This window comes from Salvelinus namaycush, unplaced genomic scaffold (genome assembly GCF_016432855.1).
Source record: "Salvelinus namaycush isolate Seneca unplaced genomic scaffold, SaNama_1.0 Scaffold558, whole genome shotgun sequence".
NCBI classification, from domain to species: Eukaryota; Metazoa; Chordata; class Actinopteri; order Salmoniformes; family Salmonidae; genus Salvelinus; species Salvelinus namaycush.
The window spans coordinates 48,752-67,930 of record NW_024061262.1 but is presented as its reverse complement, the minus strand read 5'-3'; the positions used below and the strand labels follow the sequence as shown (position 1 = coordinate 67,930).

At 44.7% G+C, this 19,179-nt stretch overlaps 1 protein-coding gene across 1 annotated transcript; it reads right to left on the bottom strand.

Moving 5' to 3' along the window:
• Positions 1-663: 663 nt before the first annotated feature.
• Positions 664-18,657, bottom strand: LOC120041845 (voltage-dependent L-type calcium channel subunit alpha-1C-like). Its single transcript, XM_038986713.1, has 2 exons — positions 17,942-18,657; positions 664-847 (listed from the first exon to the last, which is right to left on the bottom strand). Exons 1-2 carry the CDS (start codon positions 18,448-18,450, stop codon positions 727-729), a joined length of 630 nt encoding a protein of 209 aa, XP_038842641.1. The 5' UTR covers positions 18,451-18,657; the 3' UTR covers positions 664-726.
• Between the last annotated feature and the right edge of the window lie 522 nt (positions 18,658-19,179).

The window sequence follows — 19,179 nt, the reverse complement described above, 5'->3', positions numbered from 1 at the left end:
CAAACACCATGTACACGCTCAAACCCCATTTACACGCTCAAACACCATGTACACGCTCAAACACCATGTACACGCTCAAACCCCATTTACACGCTCAAACACCATGTACACGCTCAAACCCCATGTACACGCTCAAACACCATGTACACGCTCAAACCCCATGTACACGCTCAAACCCCAACACATACAGCATGTACACGCTCAAACCCCAACACATACACCATGTACACGCTCAAACCCCAACACATATAGCATGTACACGCTCAAACCCCAACACATACACCATGTACACGCTCAAACCCCAACACATATAGCATGTACACGCTCAAACCCCAACACATACACCATGTACACGCTCAAACCCCAACACATACAGCATGTACACGCTCAAACCCCAACACATACACCATGTACACGCTCAAACCCCAACACATATAGCATGTACACGCTCAAACCCCAACACATACAGCATGTACACGCTCAAACCCCAACACATACACCATGTACCATACAGAAGTCCCAAGTCAACGTCTTAGCTGCACTTCACATTCCCTGTTGTCACCAAACCACAAAATGGAGGATGGTGATACAGGCATCACGACAACCCAACCACCCCCAAACCCCCCCCCCCCCCACCCCCCCCCCCCCCCCCACACAGCCACCTGGTACCTACAGTCAAACAGAGCGTAATAACCATAGCAACATGACATAAGAGCCTGTGTCAGGTCAGGCGTGACTTACCAGGTTTGAGTTGGTGGCGTTGGAGTCGTCCTCTGGGAAGGGGATGTAGACAGCTAAGGCCACGCAGTTCGCAAATATAGTCATCAAAATGATAATTTCAAACGGTCTGGAAGAGCTAGAGTTAAGGAAGGAAGCTGAAGATCAGATGACAGAGAAGAATGCATCCATAATGGCACCCTATTCCCTATATAGTGCCCTGCTATTCCCTATATAGTGCCAGACTATTCCCTATATAGTGCCCTACTATTCCCTATATAGTGCCAGACTATTCCCTATATAGTGCCCTACTATTCCCTATATAGTGCCAGACTATCCCCTATATAGTGCCCTGCTATTCCCGATATAGTGCCCTACTATTCCCTATATAGTGCCCTACTATTCCCTATATAGTGCCAGACTATTCCCTATATAGTGCCCTACTTTTGGAAGACAAGAGAACAGACGGAAAACATCGAGTGACAACAACTAAAATACATAAAGACCTGTCGGCTATGTTTTAACATCTGTGACACGTAAACACGACCTTGTGACCTCTTAATGGAGTGTGTGTTCGGGGTGTGTGTGTGTCCCACTCTCTGTCTCTGGGCTTGTCCTAATATGGAGGTTGTTACACGGGTCAGTCGCGTGGACGACAGAAAACAGAGGGGAGGGAGAACCAAGAGGGAACCAAGAGGGAACCAAGAGAAACAGAGGGGAGGGAGAACCAAGAGGGAACCAAGAGAAACAGATTATTATTTTATTTGGGACGGTGCTTGAGAAGGAACCTCATTAGTTTTGATATCTCTCTCGCTCTCTCTCTCTCTCTCTGTCTCTCTCTCTGTCTCTCTCTCTGGTCTGGCCTGGCCAGGAGGACATGGTGTCAGTTTGTCTGGCCTGGCCAGGAGGACGTAGTGTCAGTTTGTCTGGCCAGGAGGACGTAGTGTCAGTTTGTCTGGCCAGGAGGACGTAGTGTCAGTTTGTCTGGCCTGGCCAGGAGGACGTAGTGTCAGTTTGTCTGGCCAGGAGGACGTAGTGTCAGTTTGTCTGGCCAGGAGGACGTAGTGTCAGTTTGTCTGGCCTGGCCAGGAGGACGTAGTGTCAGTTTGTCTGGCCAGGAGGACGTAGTGTCAGTTTGTCTGGCCTGGCCAGGAGGACATAGTGTCAGTTTGTCTGGCCAGGAGGACGTAGTGTCAGTTTGTCTGGCCTGGCCAGGAGGATGTGGTGTCAGTTTGTCTGGCCTGGCCAGGAGGGGGATGATTGCTTGTCTGGCAACAACGTCAGCTCCAAATCAAATTACATTTTTATTTATTTCTGTTTCTACAGATAAATGATCTCAATGACAACCGTTTGATTTGTTGTCCTCCTTTCACTGTGAGAGGTCTTTGAGTCAGAGACCAGGGTCACAGAAGGAATGCTGATCTAGGATCAGTCTTTCCTTTTTTTATCATAATAAATAGGTTTATAAGGACAGGGGGACCTGATTGTAGATCAGCAGCATTCCTAATGTGAGACTCTTTTGGGGGCTGAGTGGAGTTATGTGGTTCTGGCTAGCAGAGCTCTGTGAGGCTCTCTCCATGTCAAACACAGTGAGGAACTGTGTGCATGCGTGTTAGTGTGTGTCTGTGTGTGTGTGTGTGTGTGTGTGTGTATGTTGCGTTCAGCCTTTAGTAGAAAAATCCCCACATGAAAAATGACATGGCCACAAAACAAAAGCAGCCTGGTTAGATAAACACGGTTCTAAATCAAAACTGGGAGAGTCCGTGACAACACCAAAATAAACTCCTGCAGGGTTGAGGGAAAGAGAGGGAAAACTGGGGGAGGGAGGGAGAGAGGGAGAGAGAGAGAGAGAGAGAGAGAGAGAGAGAGAGAGAGAGAGAGAGAGAGAGAGAGAGAGAGAGAGAGAGAAAGAGGGGAGGACTGATGAGAACAGTAACAATGTTTTAATTGTGTTAAGCATCCTTCCATGGCAGAACGGTGTCAGCAGCAGGAACATAGATCATCTAGTTGACAGAGGGGCTGTCTAAAGAGTCAGACAGAACGAGAGAGTAACTATAGCTATCTAGGACTACTTGATGTTCTCATGTCAAACATGCACATGCAAAACACACACACACACACACACACACACACACACACACACACACACACACACACACACACACACACACACACACACACACACACACACACACACACACACACACACACACACACACACACACACACATACAGAGTAGCAATCTAAGCCTAGTGGATATTCTCACAACGAGGAATTCAAGTTGTGACTGTCTCCATCTACGGTACTGAATACCTGCATGGATAAAGGTTTCAAATAGAACACGTGTTGAGCCAACTGTATGTTCCTGTTAAATCACCAAGAAACTAGAAACTGTTCCTGAACACATGTTGAGCCAACTGTATGTTCCTGTTAAATCACCTAGAAACTGTTCCTGAACACATGTTGACCCAACTGTATGTTCCTGTTAAATCACCTAGAAACTGTTCCTGAACACATGTTGAGCCAACTGTATGTTCCTGTTAAATCACCTAGAAACTGTTCCTGAACACATGTTGAGCCAACTGTATGTTCCTGTTAAATCACCTAGAAACTGTTCCTGAACACATGTTGAACCAACTGTATGTTCCTGTTAAATCACCAAGAAACTAGAAACTGTTCCTGAACACATGTTGAACCAACTGTATGTTCCTGTTAAATCACCAAGAAACTAGAAACTGTTCCTGAACACATGTTGAGCCAACTGTATGTTCCTGTTAAATCACCAAGAAACTAGAAACTGTTCCTGAACACATGTTGAACCAACTGTATGTTCCTGTTAAATCACCAAGAAACTAGAAACTGTTCCTGAACACATGTTGAACCAACTGTATGTTCCTGTTAAATCACCAAGAAACTAGAAACTGTTCCTGAACACATGTTGAACCAACTGTATGTTCCTGTTAAATCACCAAGAAACTAGAAACTGTTCCTGAACACATGTTGACCCAACTGTATGTTCCTGTTAAAGTCACCAAGAAACTAGAAACTGTTCCTGAACACATGTTGAGCCAACTGTATGTTCCTGTTAAATCACCAAGAAACTAGAAACTGTTCCTGAACACATGTTGAACCAACTGTATGTTCCTGTTAAATCACCAAGAAACTAGAAACTGTTCCTGAACACATGTTGAACCAACTGTATGTTCCTGTTAAATCACCAAGAAACTAGAAACTGTTCCTGAACACATGTTGAACCAACTGTATGTTCCTGTTAAATCACCAAGAAACTAGAAACTGTTCCTGAACACATGTTGACCCAACTGTATGTTCCTGTTAAAGTCACCAAGAAACTAGAAACTGTTCCTGAACACATGTTGAACCAACTGTATGTTCCTGTTAAATCACCAAGAAACTAGAAACTGTTCCTGAACACGTGTTGAACCAACTGTATGTTCCTGTTAAATCACCAAGAAACTAGAAACTGTTCCTGAACACATGTTGAACCAACTGTATGTTCCTGTTAAATTACCTAGAAACTAGAAACTGTTCCTGAACACATGTTGAACCAACTGTATGTTCCTGTTAAATCACCAAGAAACTAGAAACTGTTCCTGAACACGTGTTGAACCAACTGTATGTTCCTGTTAAATCACCTAGAAACTAGAAACTGTTCCTGAACACGTTGAACCAACTGTATGTTCCTGTTAAAGTCACCAAGAAACTAGAAACTGTTCCTGAACACATGTTGAACCAACTGTATGTTCCTGTTAAAGTCACCAAGAAACTAGAAACTGTTCCTGAACACATGTTGAACCAACTGTATGTTCCTGTTAAAGTCACCAAGAAACTAGAAACTGTTCCTGAACACATGTTGAACCAACTGTATGTTCCTGTTAAAGTCACCAAGAAACTAGAAACTGTTCCTGAACACATGTTGAACCAACTGTATGTTCCTGTTAAAGTCACCAAGAAACTAGAAACTGTTCCTGAACACATGTTGAACCAACTGTATGTTCCTGTTAAATCACCAAGAAACTAGAAACTGTTCCTGAACACATGTTGAACCAACTGTATGTTCCTGTTAAATCACCAAGAAACTAGAAACTGTTCCTGAACACATGTTGAACCAACTGTATGTTCCTGTTAAAGTCACCAAGAAACTAGAAACTGTTCCTGAACACATGTTGAACCAACTGTATGTTCCTGTTAAATCACCAAGAAACTAGAAACTGTTCCTGAACACATGTTGAACCAACTGTATGTTCCTGTTAAATCACCAAGAAACTAGAAACTGTTCCTGAACACATGTTGAACCAACTGTATGTTCCTGTTAAAGTCACCAAGAAACTAGAAACTGTTCCTGAACACGTGTTGAACCAACTGTATGTTCCTGTTAAATCACCAAGAAACTAGAAACTGTTCCTGAACACATGTTGAACCAACTGTATGTTCCTGTTAAATCACCAAGAAACTAGAAACTGTTCCTGAACACATGTTGAACCAACTGTATGTTCCTGTTAAATCACCTAGAAACTGTTCCTGAACACGACAGTATCAGTCACCATGTTACTGACCTTGACATTCAATCACTACTAATAGCAGTCATTACCTACTGATAACTGCTGCTTCCATTCAGCCCTGTTCTGTTGTCTGCCTGCAGTTCAAGGGAACTAGACAGTAAGATCAGCCCAGGTGACATACATCCCTCTGTAATCAGCCTGGAGAGAAGGAGAAGCTATAATCAACGTCTTGGGTAAAACGGTAAAACGGTAAAAGGTGTGGGTCAGGGTTCTAGTGTGATTGAGTTCTGTGAATCTATGTGTGTGTGTGTGTGTGTGTGTGTGTGTGTGTGTGTGTGTGTGTGTGTGTGTGTGTGTGTGTGTGTGTGTGTGTGTGTGTGTGTGTGTGTGTGTGTGTGTGTGTGTGTGTATTAGGCCTGCCCGGGGTGGAGGGGCATGGAGGGTTTTGGAAGACCTGGCTGAACTCACACACACAGCCTGATGAGAGGAGATGTTGGCATGGTAACAGGAGCAGTAAGAGGAGATGAGATGTGGGTCTGTTTTCTCTGGAGACGCGGTGTCTGTCTGTCTGTCTGTCTGTCTGTCTGTCTGTCTGTCTGTCTGTCTGTCTGTCTGTCTGTCTGTCTGTCTGTCTGTCTGTCTGTCTGTCTGTCTGCCTGCGCCAGTGGAAGCTCCTCAGAGGAGAAAGGGGAGGACCATCCTCCTCAGTGAATTTCATAAACATTTAAATAGTGAAACATTAAAAAAGTTATCCTTTTTAGATAAAACTATACTAAATATAATCACACGTCACCAAATAAATGATTAAAACACACTATTTTGTAATGAAGGTCTCCAGTAGCCTCAGTAGCACTCTGTAGGGTAGCACCATGTTGTAGCCGGAGGACAGCTAGCTTCCGTCCTCCTCTGGGAACCTTTAACGTCAATACAAAACCTAGGAGGCTCATGGTTCTCACCCCTTTCCATAGACGTACACAGTATTTATGACAACTTACTGAAGACGTCCTCCAACCTATCAGAGCTCTTGCAGCATGAACTGACATGGTGTCCACCCAATCAAAGGATCAGAGAATGAATCTAGTACTGAAAGCATAAGCTACAGCTAGCTAGCACTGCAGTGCATAACATGTGGTGAGTAGTTGACTCAAAGAGAGAGAAAGACAATAGTTGAACCGTTTTGAACAAATTATTTTCTTTAAAAATGAAGGAGAAGCAAGAGAGCGAGAGAGAGAGCGATATTTGTATTTTGTTTTTCACTTTCACTTAGCTAGCGAACGCAGCTAGCTAGTCTAGCCTAATGGCTCAACAGAGAGGGAAGTTAGAGTATGTTAGTTAGCTTGCTATGGCTATCCAACACAAGGTTTTTGTTTTTTAAAATGTATAACTGCTAAACTGCTTGCTGACTGTACACTGTACTGAACGATTGTAGCGGGTTTACTAACACATTAGTTCTAGTAGCTATGTTGACTAGCTATGACGTTAGCTAATATGGTAACAACTATGTAGGCTGTGTGTAGCGGTTAGCGGTTATGGTATGAAGGTTTGGCCTGGAAAGGTTTTTCGCCTGGTTACAGACAGCTGATGTGTTTGGCACTGAAGTCCACAAGCGAAGCGAAAAGGTGAGAGGAGGAGAACGCGTAGATGCGAGAAGGAATTCTACAACAAGCACAGTGATCATGCTGTTTGTATGTGGCTGCTATGAAAGTGAACCGTGTTTGGGTGTGATCAGGCGTGTATTCACTCTGCCGGCTCCGTTGAAAAACGTTTTTTAATCGGAAGCAAATGGAACGAAGCGGGGATAAATATACCTGGATTTGTCCAATAGAAACTCTTGTTTGCAAATGTTGGACTAATGATTACACCCTAGATCAGCTAGATGCAGGCAAGAGTGTGCAAGGCGGTATTGAATGTGTCACTGTCTGTCACCTTGATTACTCAACGGAAAATTTGAGTATCATGTAGTAGCTTAAACCTATCAATGTTAACATTGAACTGGGTGAATGGAATATGAATGACAGTCATCCACTATGCTGTAAGAAAAACAAGGCCATGCTCATCTTAAATGTCACCGACCACCACTGACCTGCGCGTGTGTCAAGTGGTTTTACAGATCATGTCTCACCTCTCGTGTGAGCAGAGAATTTGGAGCAGGACAGTATCTGGTCAGTCTCCTCCCACTAGCTGCTTTAGACCCTTTTAGACCAAAAGGAAGAGACGCATTTAGCATTTACTCAGACCTCTTTATTAGTGTTTCATTCCCATGCTTCCTCTCCTTCTAAATATGTCTCTACTCCTGCCCCCTCACTTACTCCTTCCTTCCTTCCTCTCTCGCTCTCTCCCTCTCTCTCTCTCCATCTCTTCTGTGATCTCATGGGAGAGAGAGGGAGCGAGAGAGAGAGACAGAGAGAGAGAGAGAAGGAGAAAGACGGTGAGAGATGGAGGGAGGCAGAGAGAGGGAGAGTTAAAGGGGGGGGTATCGCACGTTGTCCCTCAGTCTCATGAGAAAGAGAGGCACCGGGAAGTAGGGAAGGAAAGATGCAGGGAGAGGGAAAGGGAGAGAAGGAAGGAAGGAAGGAAGATACAGGGAGAGGGACAGAGAAGGAAAGATACAGGGACAGGGAATGAGGGAAGGAAAGATACAGGGAGAGGGAAAGGGAGGGAAGGAAGGAAGGAAGGAAGGAAGGAAGGAAGGAAGGAAGGAAGGAAGGAAGGAAGGAAGGAAGGAAGGAAGGAAGGAAGGAAGGAAGGAAGGAAGGAAGGAAGGAAGGAAGGAAGGAAGGAAGGAAGGAAGGTACAGGGAGAGGGAAAGGGAAGGGAGGAAGGAAAGATACAGGGAGAGGGACAGGGAAGGAGAGATACATGGAGGGACAGGGAAGGAGAGATACATGGAGGGACAGGGAAGGAGAGATACATACAGGGACAGGGAAGGAGAGATACATGGAGGGACAGGGAAGGAAAGATACATACAGGGACAGGGAAGGAAGGAAGGAAAGAAAGAAAGATACAGGGAGAGGGAAAAGGAATGAGGGAAGGAAAGATACAGGGAGAGGGAAAGAGAAGGGGGAAGGAAAGATACAGGGAGAGGGAAAGAGAAGGGGGGAAGGATAGATACAGGGAGAGGGAAAGAGAAGGGGGGAAGGAAAGATACAGGGAGAGGGAAAGAGAAAGAAAAGCGGAAAGTTAATTTGGGATTCTGGTTGCTCTGTGACTCATCCTTGAGATCCTCCCAATCCCTCCCTTTCTGCTTCCACCCCCAATCCTCCCCCTACCTCTCCCCTCCCCCCTCTTCTCTCCCCACTCATCCTTCTTCTCTCCCTTCCCCTCTCCTCCTCCTACCTCCATTCCTCCTCTCCTCCTCTCCCCCTCCTCCATTCTCCCTCCCCTCCACCCTTCCCCCTCCATTCCTCCCCTCCTCCTTCCCCCCTCCTCCCCTACTCCTCTCCCCTCCCCTCCTCTCCTCCTCTCCCTCCTCAGATTTATGTATTTTATTCTCTTTTTAATATGAGTAATGTTTCAGAGCTCATGCATGCTAGGCACGATGATAGCGACACACAAACACACACACACACACACACCGACACAGACACACAGACACACACACACATACACACACACATGCATGCTCACGCACACACACACACACCAACACACACACACACACATGAAAGGATGAACGTACGTATACACACATGCACGCTCGCACACACACAAAAAAACACACAGTCATTAACTTACGCACACACACACACACACACACACACACACACACACACACACACACACACACACACACACACACACACACACACACACACACACACACACACACACACACACACACACACACACGCACGTAGATCAGAGTCTGTCCAGTTACCCTTGGCTTAACCCCTGGACGACAGACAACATCACAGAACCTCACACACATAATGTTAACCAATCAATGCCTCTCATTAAAATAGCTCAACTTATAGTACAGGCATCCAGATCATATGTTAATTTGATTACGTTATAATTCACTAATGACAACTGTTTTCATGAGTTTAGACCTGCCATTAGAACTTCTTAGGGATAGGGGGCAGTATTCGAAGTTTGGATGACTGACGTGCCCAAAGTAAACTTCCTGTTACTCAGGCCCAGAATCTCGGATATGCATATAATTGGTAGTATTGGATAGAAAACACTCTGAAGTTTCTAAAACTGTTAAAATAATGTCTGTGAGTCAATTGGCTCAGCGCCGTCCGGGTTAGGGGAGGGTTTGGCCGGGCAGGGATATCCTTGTCTCATCGCGCACTAGCGACTCCTGTGGCGGGCCGGGCGCAGTGCACGCTGACCCGGTCGCCAGGTGTACAGTGTTTCCTCCGACACATTAGTGTGGCTGGCTTCCGGGTTGGATGGGCATTGTGTCAAGAAGCAATGCGGCTTGGTTGGGTTGTGTTTCGGAGGACGCATGACTCTCGACCTTCGCCTCTCCCGAGTCCGTACGGGAGTTGCAGCGATGAGACAGGACTGTAACTACCAATTGGATTCCACGAAATTAGGGAGAAAAAAGGGGTGAATTTTTTTTAAATATATATATACAATGGGGCAAAAAAGTATTTAGTCAGCCACCAATTGTGCAAGTTCTCCCACTTAAAAAGATGAGAGAGGCCTGTAATTTTCATCACAGGTACACTTCAACTATGACAGACAAAATGAGAAAAAGAAATCCAGAAAATCACATTGTAGGATTTTTAATGAATTTATTTGCAAATTATGGTGGAAAATAAGTATTTGGTCACCTACAAACAAGCAAGATTTCTGGCTCTCACAGACCTGTAACTTCTTCTTTAACTTCTTATGGCTGCAAGGCAAAGTGTTGAGTAGCCAGTGAAATCGTGCCCATTTCAAACGGCCTCCTACTCAAATCTTGCTCGTACAATATGAATATTATTATTCTTTTTGGATAGAAAACACTTTCTAGTTTCTAAAACAGTTGGAATTATTTCTCTGAGTGAAACACAAGTCCTTCTGCAGCACTTTTCCTGACCAGGAAGTGAAATGTCAGAAATCTATGCTCTTTTCAATCTGATGCCTATACATGGTCTTAACACCTAGGAGTCTGCTGACAGTCTATACGCCTTCCTATTGGTGTAAAGAGGATGTCAGAGAAGAAATTTTTTTGCTCCTCTTGGTCTGTGGTGGAAAAAAACCTATTTCTTTGACCTGAGCGCCCACTTCCGGTATTCTGAAGGAAGTGGGATGGACTTCTGTTTTGCCTTCCTAACGAACGGCTAACGTCTCCGGCTCGAATTTTTTTGGATATATGTGACCATATCATCGTAATGTATGTTTTTTCAATATAGTTTAATCAGATTATTGAAACTTTATTCGGGAGTTTTGCCGTGTTCCGTCGTATGACTGTGTTTACGTTGGGCCACGGCTACTGGAAATGGTAAATGAACAGGGATATTTCTCATTCTGAAACGAAACAACGACTCATCTGGACAGAGGACGCCTGTTTCAACATTCTGATGAAAGATCAGCCAAAGTAAGACTCATTTTATGATGTTATTTCATATATCTGTCGTGCATGTGAACGGGTCGTGGGCGCCCAAATGTGTCTCTCTATTGTGGCTACGCTAATATAGCGATACATTTTGTTTTCGCTGTAAAACATTTAATAAATCGGAAATATTGTTTGGAATCACAAGTTGCCTATCTTTCAATTGCTGCAAACTATATATTTTTCGGAAATGTTTTATGATGAGTAATAAGCTATTTGACGTTGGTGTCTGTTGGTGTCTGTAAATATTATGGCTGCTTTCGGTGCACTTTCTGATTTGTAGCTGAAATGTAAAATATGATTTATACCTGAAATATGCACATTTTTCGAAAAAAAATATGCTATACAATAAATATGTTATCAGACTGTCATCTGATGAATTTGTTTCTTGGTTAGTGGCTATTTATATCTTTATTTGGTCGAATTTGTGATAGCACCTGATGGAGTAAGAAACTGATGGAGTTAGAAAAGTTGTGTCTTTTGCTAACGTGGTTAGCTAATAGATTTACATATTTTGTCTTCCCTGTAAAACATTTTAAAAATCGGACATGTTGGTTTGATTCACAAGAAGTTTATCTTTCATCTGGTGTCTTGGACTTGTTAATGTGTGAAAGTTAAATATTTTTAAAAACTAGCTTTTGAATTTCGCGCCCTGCACTTTGAGCTGGATGTTGTCATATTGTGGGCGGTGTCGGGCTTGCAGCCCAAACAGGTTAAGAGGCTCCTCTGTCCTCCACTCGTTACCTGTATTAATGGCACCTGTTTGAACTTGTTATCAGTATAAAAGACACCTGTCCACAACCTCAAACAGTCACACTCCAAACTCCACTATGGCCAAGTCCAAAGAGCTGTCAAAGGACACCAGAAACAAAATTGTAGACCTGCACCAGGCTGGGAAGACTGAATCTGCAATAGGTAAGCAGCTTGGTTTGAAGAAATCAACTGTGGGAGCAATTATTAGGAAATGGAAGACATACAAGACCACTGATAATCTCCCTCGATCTGGGGCTCCACGCAAGATCTCACCCCGTGGGGTCAAAATGATCACAAGAACGGTGAGCAAAAATCCCAGAACCACACGGGGGAGACCTAGTGAATGACCTTCAGAGAGCTGGGACCAAAGTAACAAAGCCTACCATCAGTAACACACTACGCCGCCAGGGACTCAAATCCTGCAATGCCAGACGTGTCCCCCTGCTTAAGCCAGTACATGTCCAGGCCCGTCTGAAGCTTGCTAGAGAGCATTTGGATGATCCAGAAGAAGATTCGGAGAATGTCATATGGTCAGATGAAACCAAAATATAACTTTTTGGTAAAAACTCAACTCGTCGTGTTTGGAGGACAAAGAATGCTGAGTTGCAATCCAAAGAACACCATACCCACTGTGAAGCATGGGGGTGGAAACATCATGCTTTGGGGCTGTTTTTCTGCAAAGGGAACAGGACGACTGATCCGTGTAAAGGAAAGAATGAATGGGGCCATGTATCGTGAGATTTTGAGTGAAAACCTCCTTCCATCAGCAAGGGCATTGAAGATGAAACGTGGCTGGGTCTTTCAGCATGACAATGATCCCAAACACACCGCCCGGGCAATGAAGGAGTGGCTTCGTAAGAAGCATTTCAAGGTCCTGGAGTGGCCTAGCCAGTCTCCAGATCTCAACCCCATAGAAAATCTTTGGAGGGAGTTGAAAGTCCGTGTTGCCCAGCAACAGCCCCAAAACATCACTGCTCTAGAGGAGATCTGCATGGAGGAATGGGCCAAAATATCAGCAACAGTGTGTGTGAACCTTGTGAAGACTTACAGAAAACGTTTGACCTCTGTCATTGCCAACAAAGGGTATATAACAAAGTATTGAGATAAACTTTTGTTATTAACCAAATACTTATTTTCCACCATAATTTGCAAATAAATTCATAAAAAATCCTACAATGTGATTTTCTGGATTTTTTTTCTCATTTTGTCTGTCATAGTTGAAGTGTACCTATGATGAAAATTACAGGCCTCTCTCATCTTTTTAAGAGGGAGAACTTGCACAATTGGTGGCTGACTAAATACTTTTTTTGCCCCACTGTATATATATATATTGTCTGTGAGTATAACAGAACTGATATGGTAGGCGAAAACCCGAGGACAGTCTATCCAGATTTTTTTGTTTTGAGGTGACCACCCATTGCATTGCTTGTCTATGGGAAAATCAAATGAAATCCTCCCAGATTGCAGTTCCTATGGCTTCCACTAGATGTCAACAGTCTTTAGAAAGCGTTTCAGGCTTGTTTTTTGAAAAATTAGCTAGAATTTGTAGTTTTTCAAGGTGGCTCTTATTTTGACTGTAGTCTTGTGGCGCTCGTAGATCAGGGCGCGCACTTCGTTATTTATCTCCGGTATTGAACACACTATTTTCCATCTTAAATTGTATAGTTTATTTACATATTAGGGTACCTGACGATTGATTAAAAACGTTGTTTGACTTGTTTATTGGTAACGTTTGGGATTCCTTTGTCTGCATGTTGAACGAGTGGAACAGGTGGATTACTGAATCAAGCGCGCCAACTAAACTGACTTTTTGGGGATATAAAGAAGGACTGTATCGAACAAAACAACCATTTGTTGTGTAGCTGGGACCCTTGGGATTGCAAACAGAGGAAGATCTTCAAAGGTAAGTGATATATTTTATCCTTATTTCTGACTTTTGTGACACCTCTGCTGGTTTGGAAAATGTTTGTAATGCTTTTGTATGCTGGGCGCTGTCCTCAGATAACCGCATGGTATGCTTTCGCCGTTCACGCTGTTCACGCTGTTCACGCTGTTCACGCTGTTCACGCTGTTCACGCTGTTCACGCTGTTCACACTGTTCACGCTGTTCACACTGTTCACGCTGTTCACGCTGTTCACACTGTTCACGCTGTTCACGCTGTTCACGCTGTTCACACTGTTCACGCTGTTCACGCTGTTCACGCTGTTCACACTGTTCACGCTGTTCACGCTGTTCACACTGTTCACGCTGTTCACGCTGTTCACGCTGTTCACACTGTTCACGCTGTTCACACTGTTCACACTGTTCACGCTGTTCACGCTGTTCACACTGTTCACACTGTTCACACTGTTCACACTGTTCACACTGTTCACACTGTTCACACTGTTCACGCTGTTCACGCTGTTCACGCTGTTCACACTGTTCACGCTGTTCACGCTGTTCACGCTGTTCACGCTGTTCACGCTGTTCACACTGTTCACGCTGTTCACGCTGTTCACGCTGTTCACACTGTTCACGCTGTTCACGCTGTTCACGCTGTTCACGCTGTTCACGCTGTTCACGCTGTTCACGCTGTTCACACTGTTCACACTGTTCACACTGTTCACACTGTTCACACTGTTCACGCTGTTCACGCTGTTCACGCTGTTCACGCTGTTCACGCTGTTCACGCTGTTCACGCTGTTCACACTGTTCACGCTGTTCACGCTGTTCACGCTGTTCACGCTGTTCACGCTGTTCACGCTGTTCACCTGTTCACGCTGTTCACGCTGTTCACGCTGTTCACGCTGTTCACACTGTTCACACTGTTCACGCTGTTCACGCTGTTCACGCTGTTCACACTGTTCACACTGTTCACACTGTTCACGCTGTTCACACTGTTCACGCTGTTCACGCTGTTCACGCTGTTCACGCTGTTCACGCTGTTCACACTGTTCACACTGTTCACACTGTTCACGCTGTTCACGCTGTTCACGCTGTTCACGCTGTTCACGCTGTTCACACTGTTCACACTGTTCACACTGTTCACACTGTTCACGCTGTTCACGCTGTTCACACTGTTCACACTGTTCACACTGTTCACGCTGTTCACACTGTTCACACTGTTCACACTGTTCACACTGTTCACACTGTTCACACTGTTCACACTGTTCACACTGTTCACGCTGTTCACACTGTTCACACTGTTCACACTGTTCACGCTGTTCACACTGTTCACACTGTTCACACTGTTCACGCTGTTCACACTGTTCACGCTGTTCAACACTGTTCACACTGTTCACACTGTTCACACTGTTCACACTGTTCACACTGTTCACGCTGTTCACACTGTTCACGCTGTTCACGCTGTTCACACTGTTCACACTGTTCACACTGTTCACACTGTTCACACTGTTCACACTGTTCACGCTGTTCACACTGTTCACACTGTTCACACTGTTCACGCTGTTCACACTGTTCACACTGTTCACACTGTTCACGCTGTTCACGCTGTTCACGCTGTTCACACTGTTCACACTGTTCACACTGTTCACGCTGTTCACACTGTTCACGCTGTTCACACTGTTCACACTGTTCACGCTGTTCACACTGTTCACACTGTTCACACTGTTCACGCTGTTCACGCTGTTCACACTGTTCACACTGTTCACGCTGTTCACACTGTTCACGCTGTTCACACTGTTCACACTGTTCACGCTGTTCACGCTGTTCACGCTGTTCACGCTGTTCACGCTGTTCACACTGTTCACACTGTTCACGCTGTTCACGCTGTTCACGCTGTTCACGCTGTTCACGCTGTTCACACTGTTCACGCTGTTCACACTGTTCACACTGTTCACGCTGTTCACGCTGTTCACGCTGTTCACACTGTTCACACTGTTCACACTGTTCACGCTGTTCACACTGTTCACACTGTTCACACTGTTCACGCTGTTCACGCTGTTCACGCTGTTCACGCTGTTCACGCTGTTCACGCTGTTCACGCTGTTCACACTGTTCACGCTGTTCACACTGTTCACACTGTTCACGCTGTTCACGCTGTTCACGCTGTTCACACTGTTCACGCTGTTCACGCTGTTCACGCTGTTCACGCTGTTCACGCTGTTCACGCTGTTCACGCTGTTCACGCTGTTCACGCTGTTCACGCTGTTCACGCTGTTCACGCTGTTCACGCTGTTCACGCTGTTCACGCTGTTCACGCTGTTCACGCTGTTCACGCTGTTCACGCTGTTCACGCTGTTCACGCTGTTCACGCTGTTCACGCTGTTCACGCTGTTCACGCTGGTTCACGCTGTTCACGCTGTTCACACTGTTCACGCTGTTCACGCTGTTCACGCTGTTCACACTGTTCACACTGTTCACGCTGTTCACGCTGTTCACGCTGTTCACACTGTTCACACTGTTCACACTGTTCACACTGTTCACGCTGTTCACACTGTTCACACTGTTCACACTGTTCACACTGTTCACACTGTTCACGCTGTTCACGCTGTTCACGCTGTTCACGCTGTTCACACTGTTCACGCTGTTCACGCTGTTCACACTGTTCACACTGTTCACGCTGTTCACGCTGTTCACGCTGTTCACGCTGTTCACACTGTTCACACTGTTCACGCTGTTCACGCTGTTCACGCTGTTCACACTGTTCACACTGTTCACACTGTTCACACTGTTCACACTGTTCACACTGTTCACACTGTTCACGCTGTTCACACTGTTCACGCTGTTCACACTGTTCACGCTGTTCACACTGTTCACGCTGTTCACACTGTTCACGGCTGTTCACGCTGTTCACGCTGTTCACGCTGTTCACGCTGTTCACGCTGTTCACACTGTTCACGCTGTTCACACTGTTCACGCTGTTCACACTGTTCACGCTGTTCACGCTGTTCACGCTGTTCACGCTGTTCACACTGTTCACACTGTTCACACTGTTCACACTGTTCACGCTGTTCACGCTGTTCACGCTGTTCACACTGTTCACGCTGTTCACGCTGTTCACGCTGTTCAGGGGTGGAGGCCCGACTGAGTTCCTAAAATATATCAATTCCATTTATTACTTATAAAAAACTAAAATGTTTCCTATTTACGGACCGCCTGTTGAGTTTGGCTGGAGCATGTGGTGTAAAGTAGTGAATCAAACCAGTTCACACCACCACTATATATAATAAACCAGTTCACACCACCACTATATAGAATAAACCAGTTCACACCATCACTATATATAATAAACCAGTTCACACCATCACTGTATATAATACACCAGTTCACACCACCACTATATATAATAAACCAGTTCACACCATCACTATATATAATAAACCAGTTCACACCATCACTATATATAATAAACCTGTTCACACCATCACTATATATAATAAACCAGTTCACACCACCACTATATAGAATAAACCAGTTCACACCACCACTATATATAATAAACCAGTTCACACCATCACTGTATATAATACACCAGTTCACACCACCACTATATATAATAAACCAGTTCACACCATCACTATATAGAATAAACCAGTTCACACTATCACTATATATAATAAACCAGTTCACACCATCACTATATATAATAAACCAGTTCACACCATCACTATATATAATAAACCAGTTCACACCATCACTATATATAATAAACCAGTTCACACCATCACTATATATAATAAACCTGTTCACACCATCACTATATATAATAAACCAGTTCACACCATCACTATATATAATAAACCAGTTCAACACCATCACTATATAAAATAAACCAGTTCACACCATCACTATATAAAATAAACCAGTTTACACCATCACTATATATATAATAAACCAGTTCACACCATCACTATATATAATAAACCAGTTCACACCATCACTATATATAATAAACCAGTTCACACCACCACTATATATAATAAACCAGTTCACACCACCACTATATATAATAAACCAGTTCACACCACCACTATATATAATAAACCAGTTCACACCATCACTATATATAATAAACCAGTTCACACCACCACTATATATAATAAACCAGTTCACACCATCACTATATATAATAAACCAGTTCACACCATCACTATATATAATAAACTAGTTCACACCACCACTATATATAATAAACCAGTTCACACCATCACTATATATAATAAACCAGTTCACACCATCACTATATATAATAAACCAGTTCACACTACCACTATATATAATAAACCAGTTCACACCATCACTATACATAATAAACCAGTTCACACCATCACTATATATAATAAACCAGTTCATACCACCACTATATATAATAAACCAGTTCACACCACCACTATATATAATAAACCACTATATATAATAAATAATAAAAAGTTCACACCATGACTGTGTGTAATGAAGGATACTTCCACTCCACGATGCTGATGCATGCTCTGCGGATGGGGTTCTTGAGGGTGAGACAGAGCAGGGCTCTGGGAGGTCTGGTTGGGGCCGTGTTGACGGGTTTCTTGGGCTTGTTGGTGTAGTGCTGTCTCTTCCTCTGTGTGGAGCTGGCTGTGGAGATGGGCGCGCCCGCGTTACCCATCTGCTTGGCCTGCCGCGCCGCCTCGATGGCCGCCTGCCAGGTGAGGGCCGCCCCGGGGCCGCTGGGGATGTGCTCTGCCGCTAGCCCCACCACCGCCCCTCCCACCACGGCCTCCAGGGGCCCGCGCCCACCTCCACTTCCACCCAGGGCAGTGATGACACCCACGCCGCCTCCTCCATCTGCAACGCTGGTGTCGTTCAGACTGGGCGCCGCCACCGGCAGCGGCAGCGGTGGGGGGGAGTAGTCGGAGCCTGGAAGGAGGAGAGAAGGGGGAGAGGGGTGAGCAGGGTGACGTGGGATACAGTGGAGGAACGGGGTCATTGGGAACATTTTCTTTGGTGCATCTAGGTAATCTTTATCTATCTAGTGGAGTTAGTTTAGGGACAGATTGCTTATTGCCATTCAGATTTTAGAAGTCAGACCAGTCCGACTCCGTTGCTAATTTAATCCAGACAAATGTAATCACACGACACTCATACAGTATTGCTTTTATTTTAACAAATATTCAGACAGACAGAGAGACATTCAGTGCAGAAGAGCAGCCTTCATCTGAAATGGGTTCATATGAACATGTGAGTGAGGGACATTCTCTGCTCTAGTGTGTAATCGGACTGGAGAGAAAGAGAGCGAGAGAGAGAGAGAGAGAGAGAGAAGAGAAAGGGAAGAAGAGAGAGAGAGGAGGAGAGAGAGAGAGAGAGAGAGGGAAGAAGAGAGAGAGTAGGAGAGAGAGAGGGAAGAAGAGAGAGAGAAAGAGAGAGAGGCAAGAGAGAGAGAGACAGAGGAGAGAAAAAGAGAGGAGAAGAGAGAGCGAGAGGAGGAGAGATAGAAAAGGAAGAAGAGAGAGAGAGAGAGAGAGAGAGAGAGAGGGAAGAGGAGAGAGAGAGAGAGAGAGAGAGAGAGAGAGAGAGAGAGAGGGAAGAGGAGAGAGAGAGAGAGGGAAGAGGAGAGGAGAGGTAGAAAATACAAAAAAGGAGAGAGAGAGAGAGAGAGAGAGAGAGAGAGAGATGAGAGAGTGAGTGTGAGAGACAGAGACAGAGAGATTTACCCCAAGTACTCCAT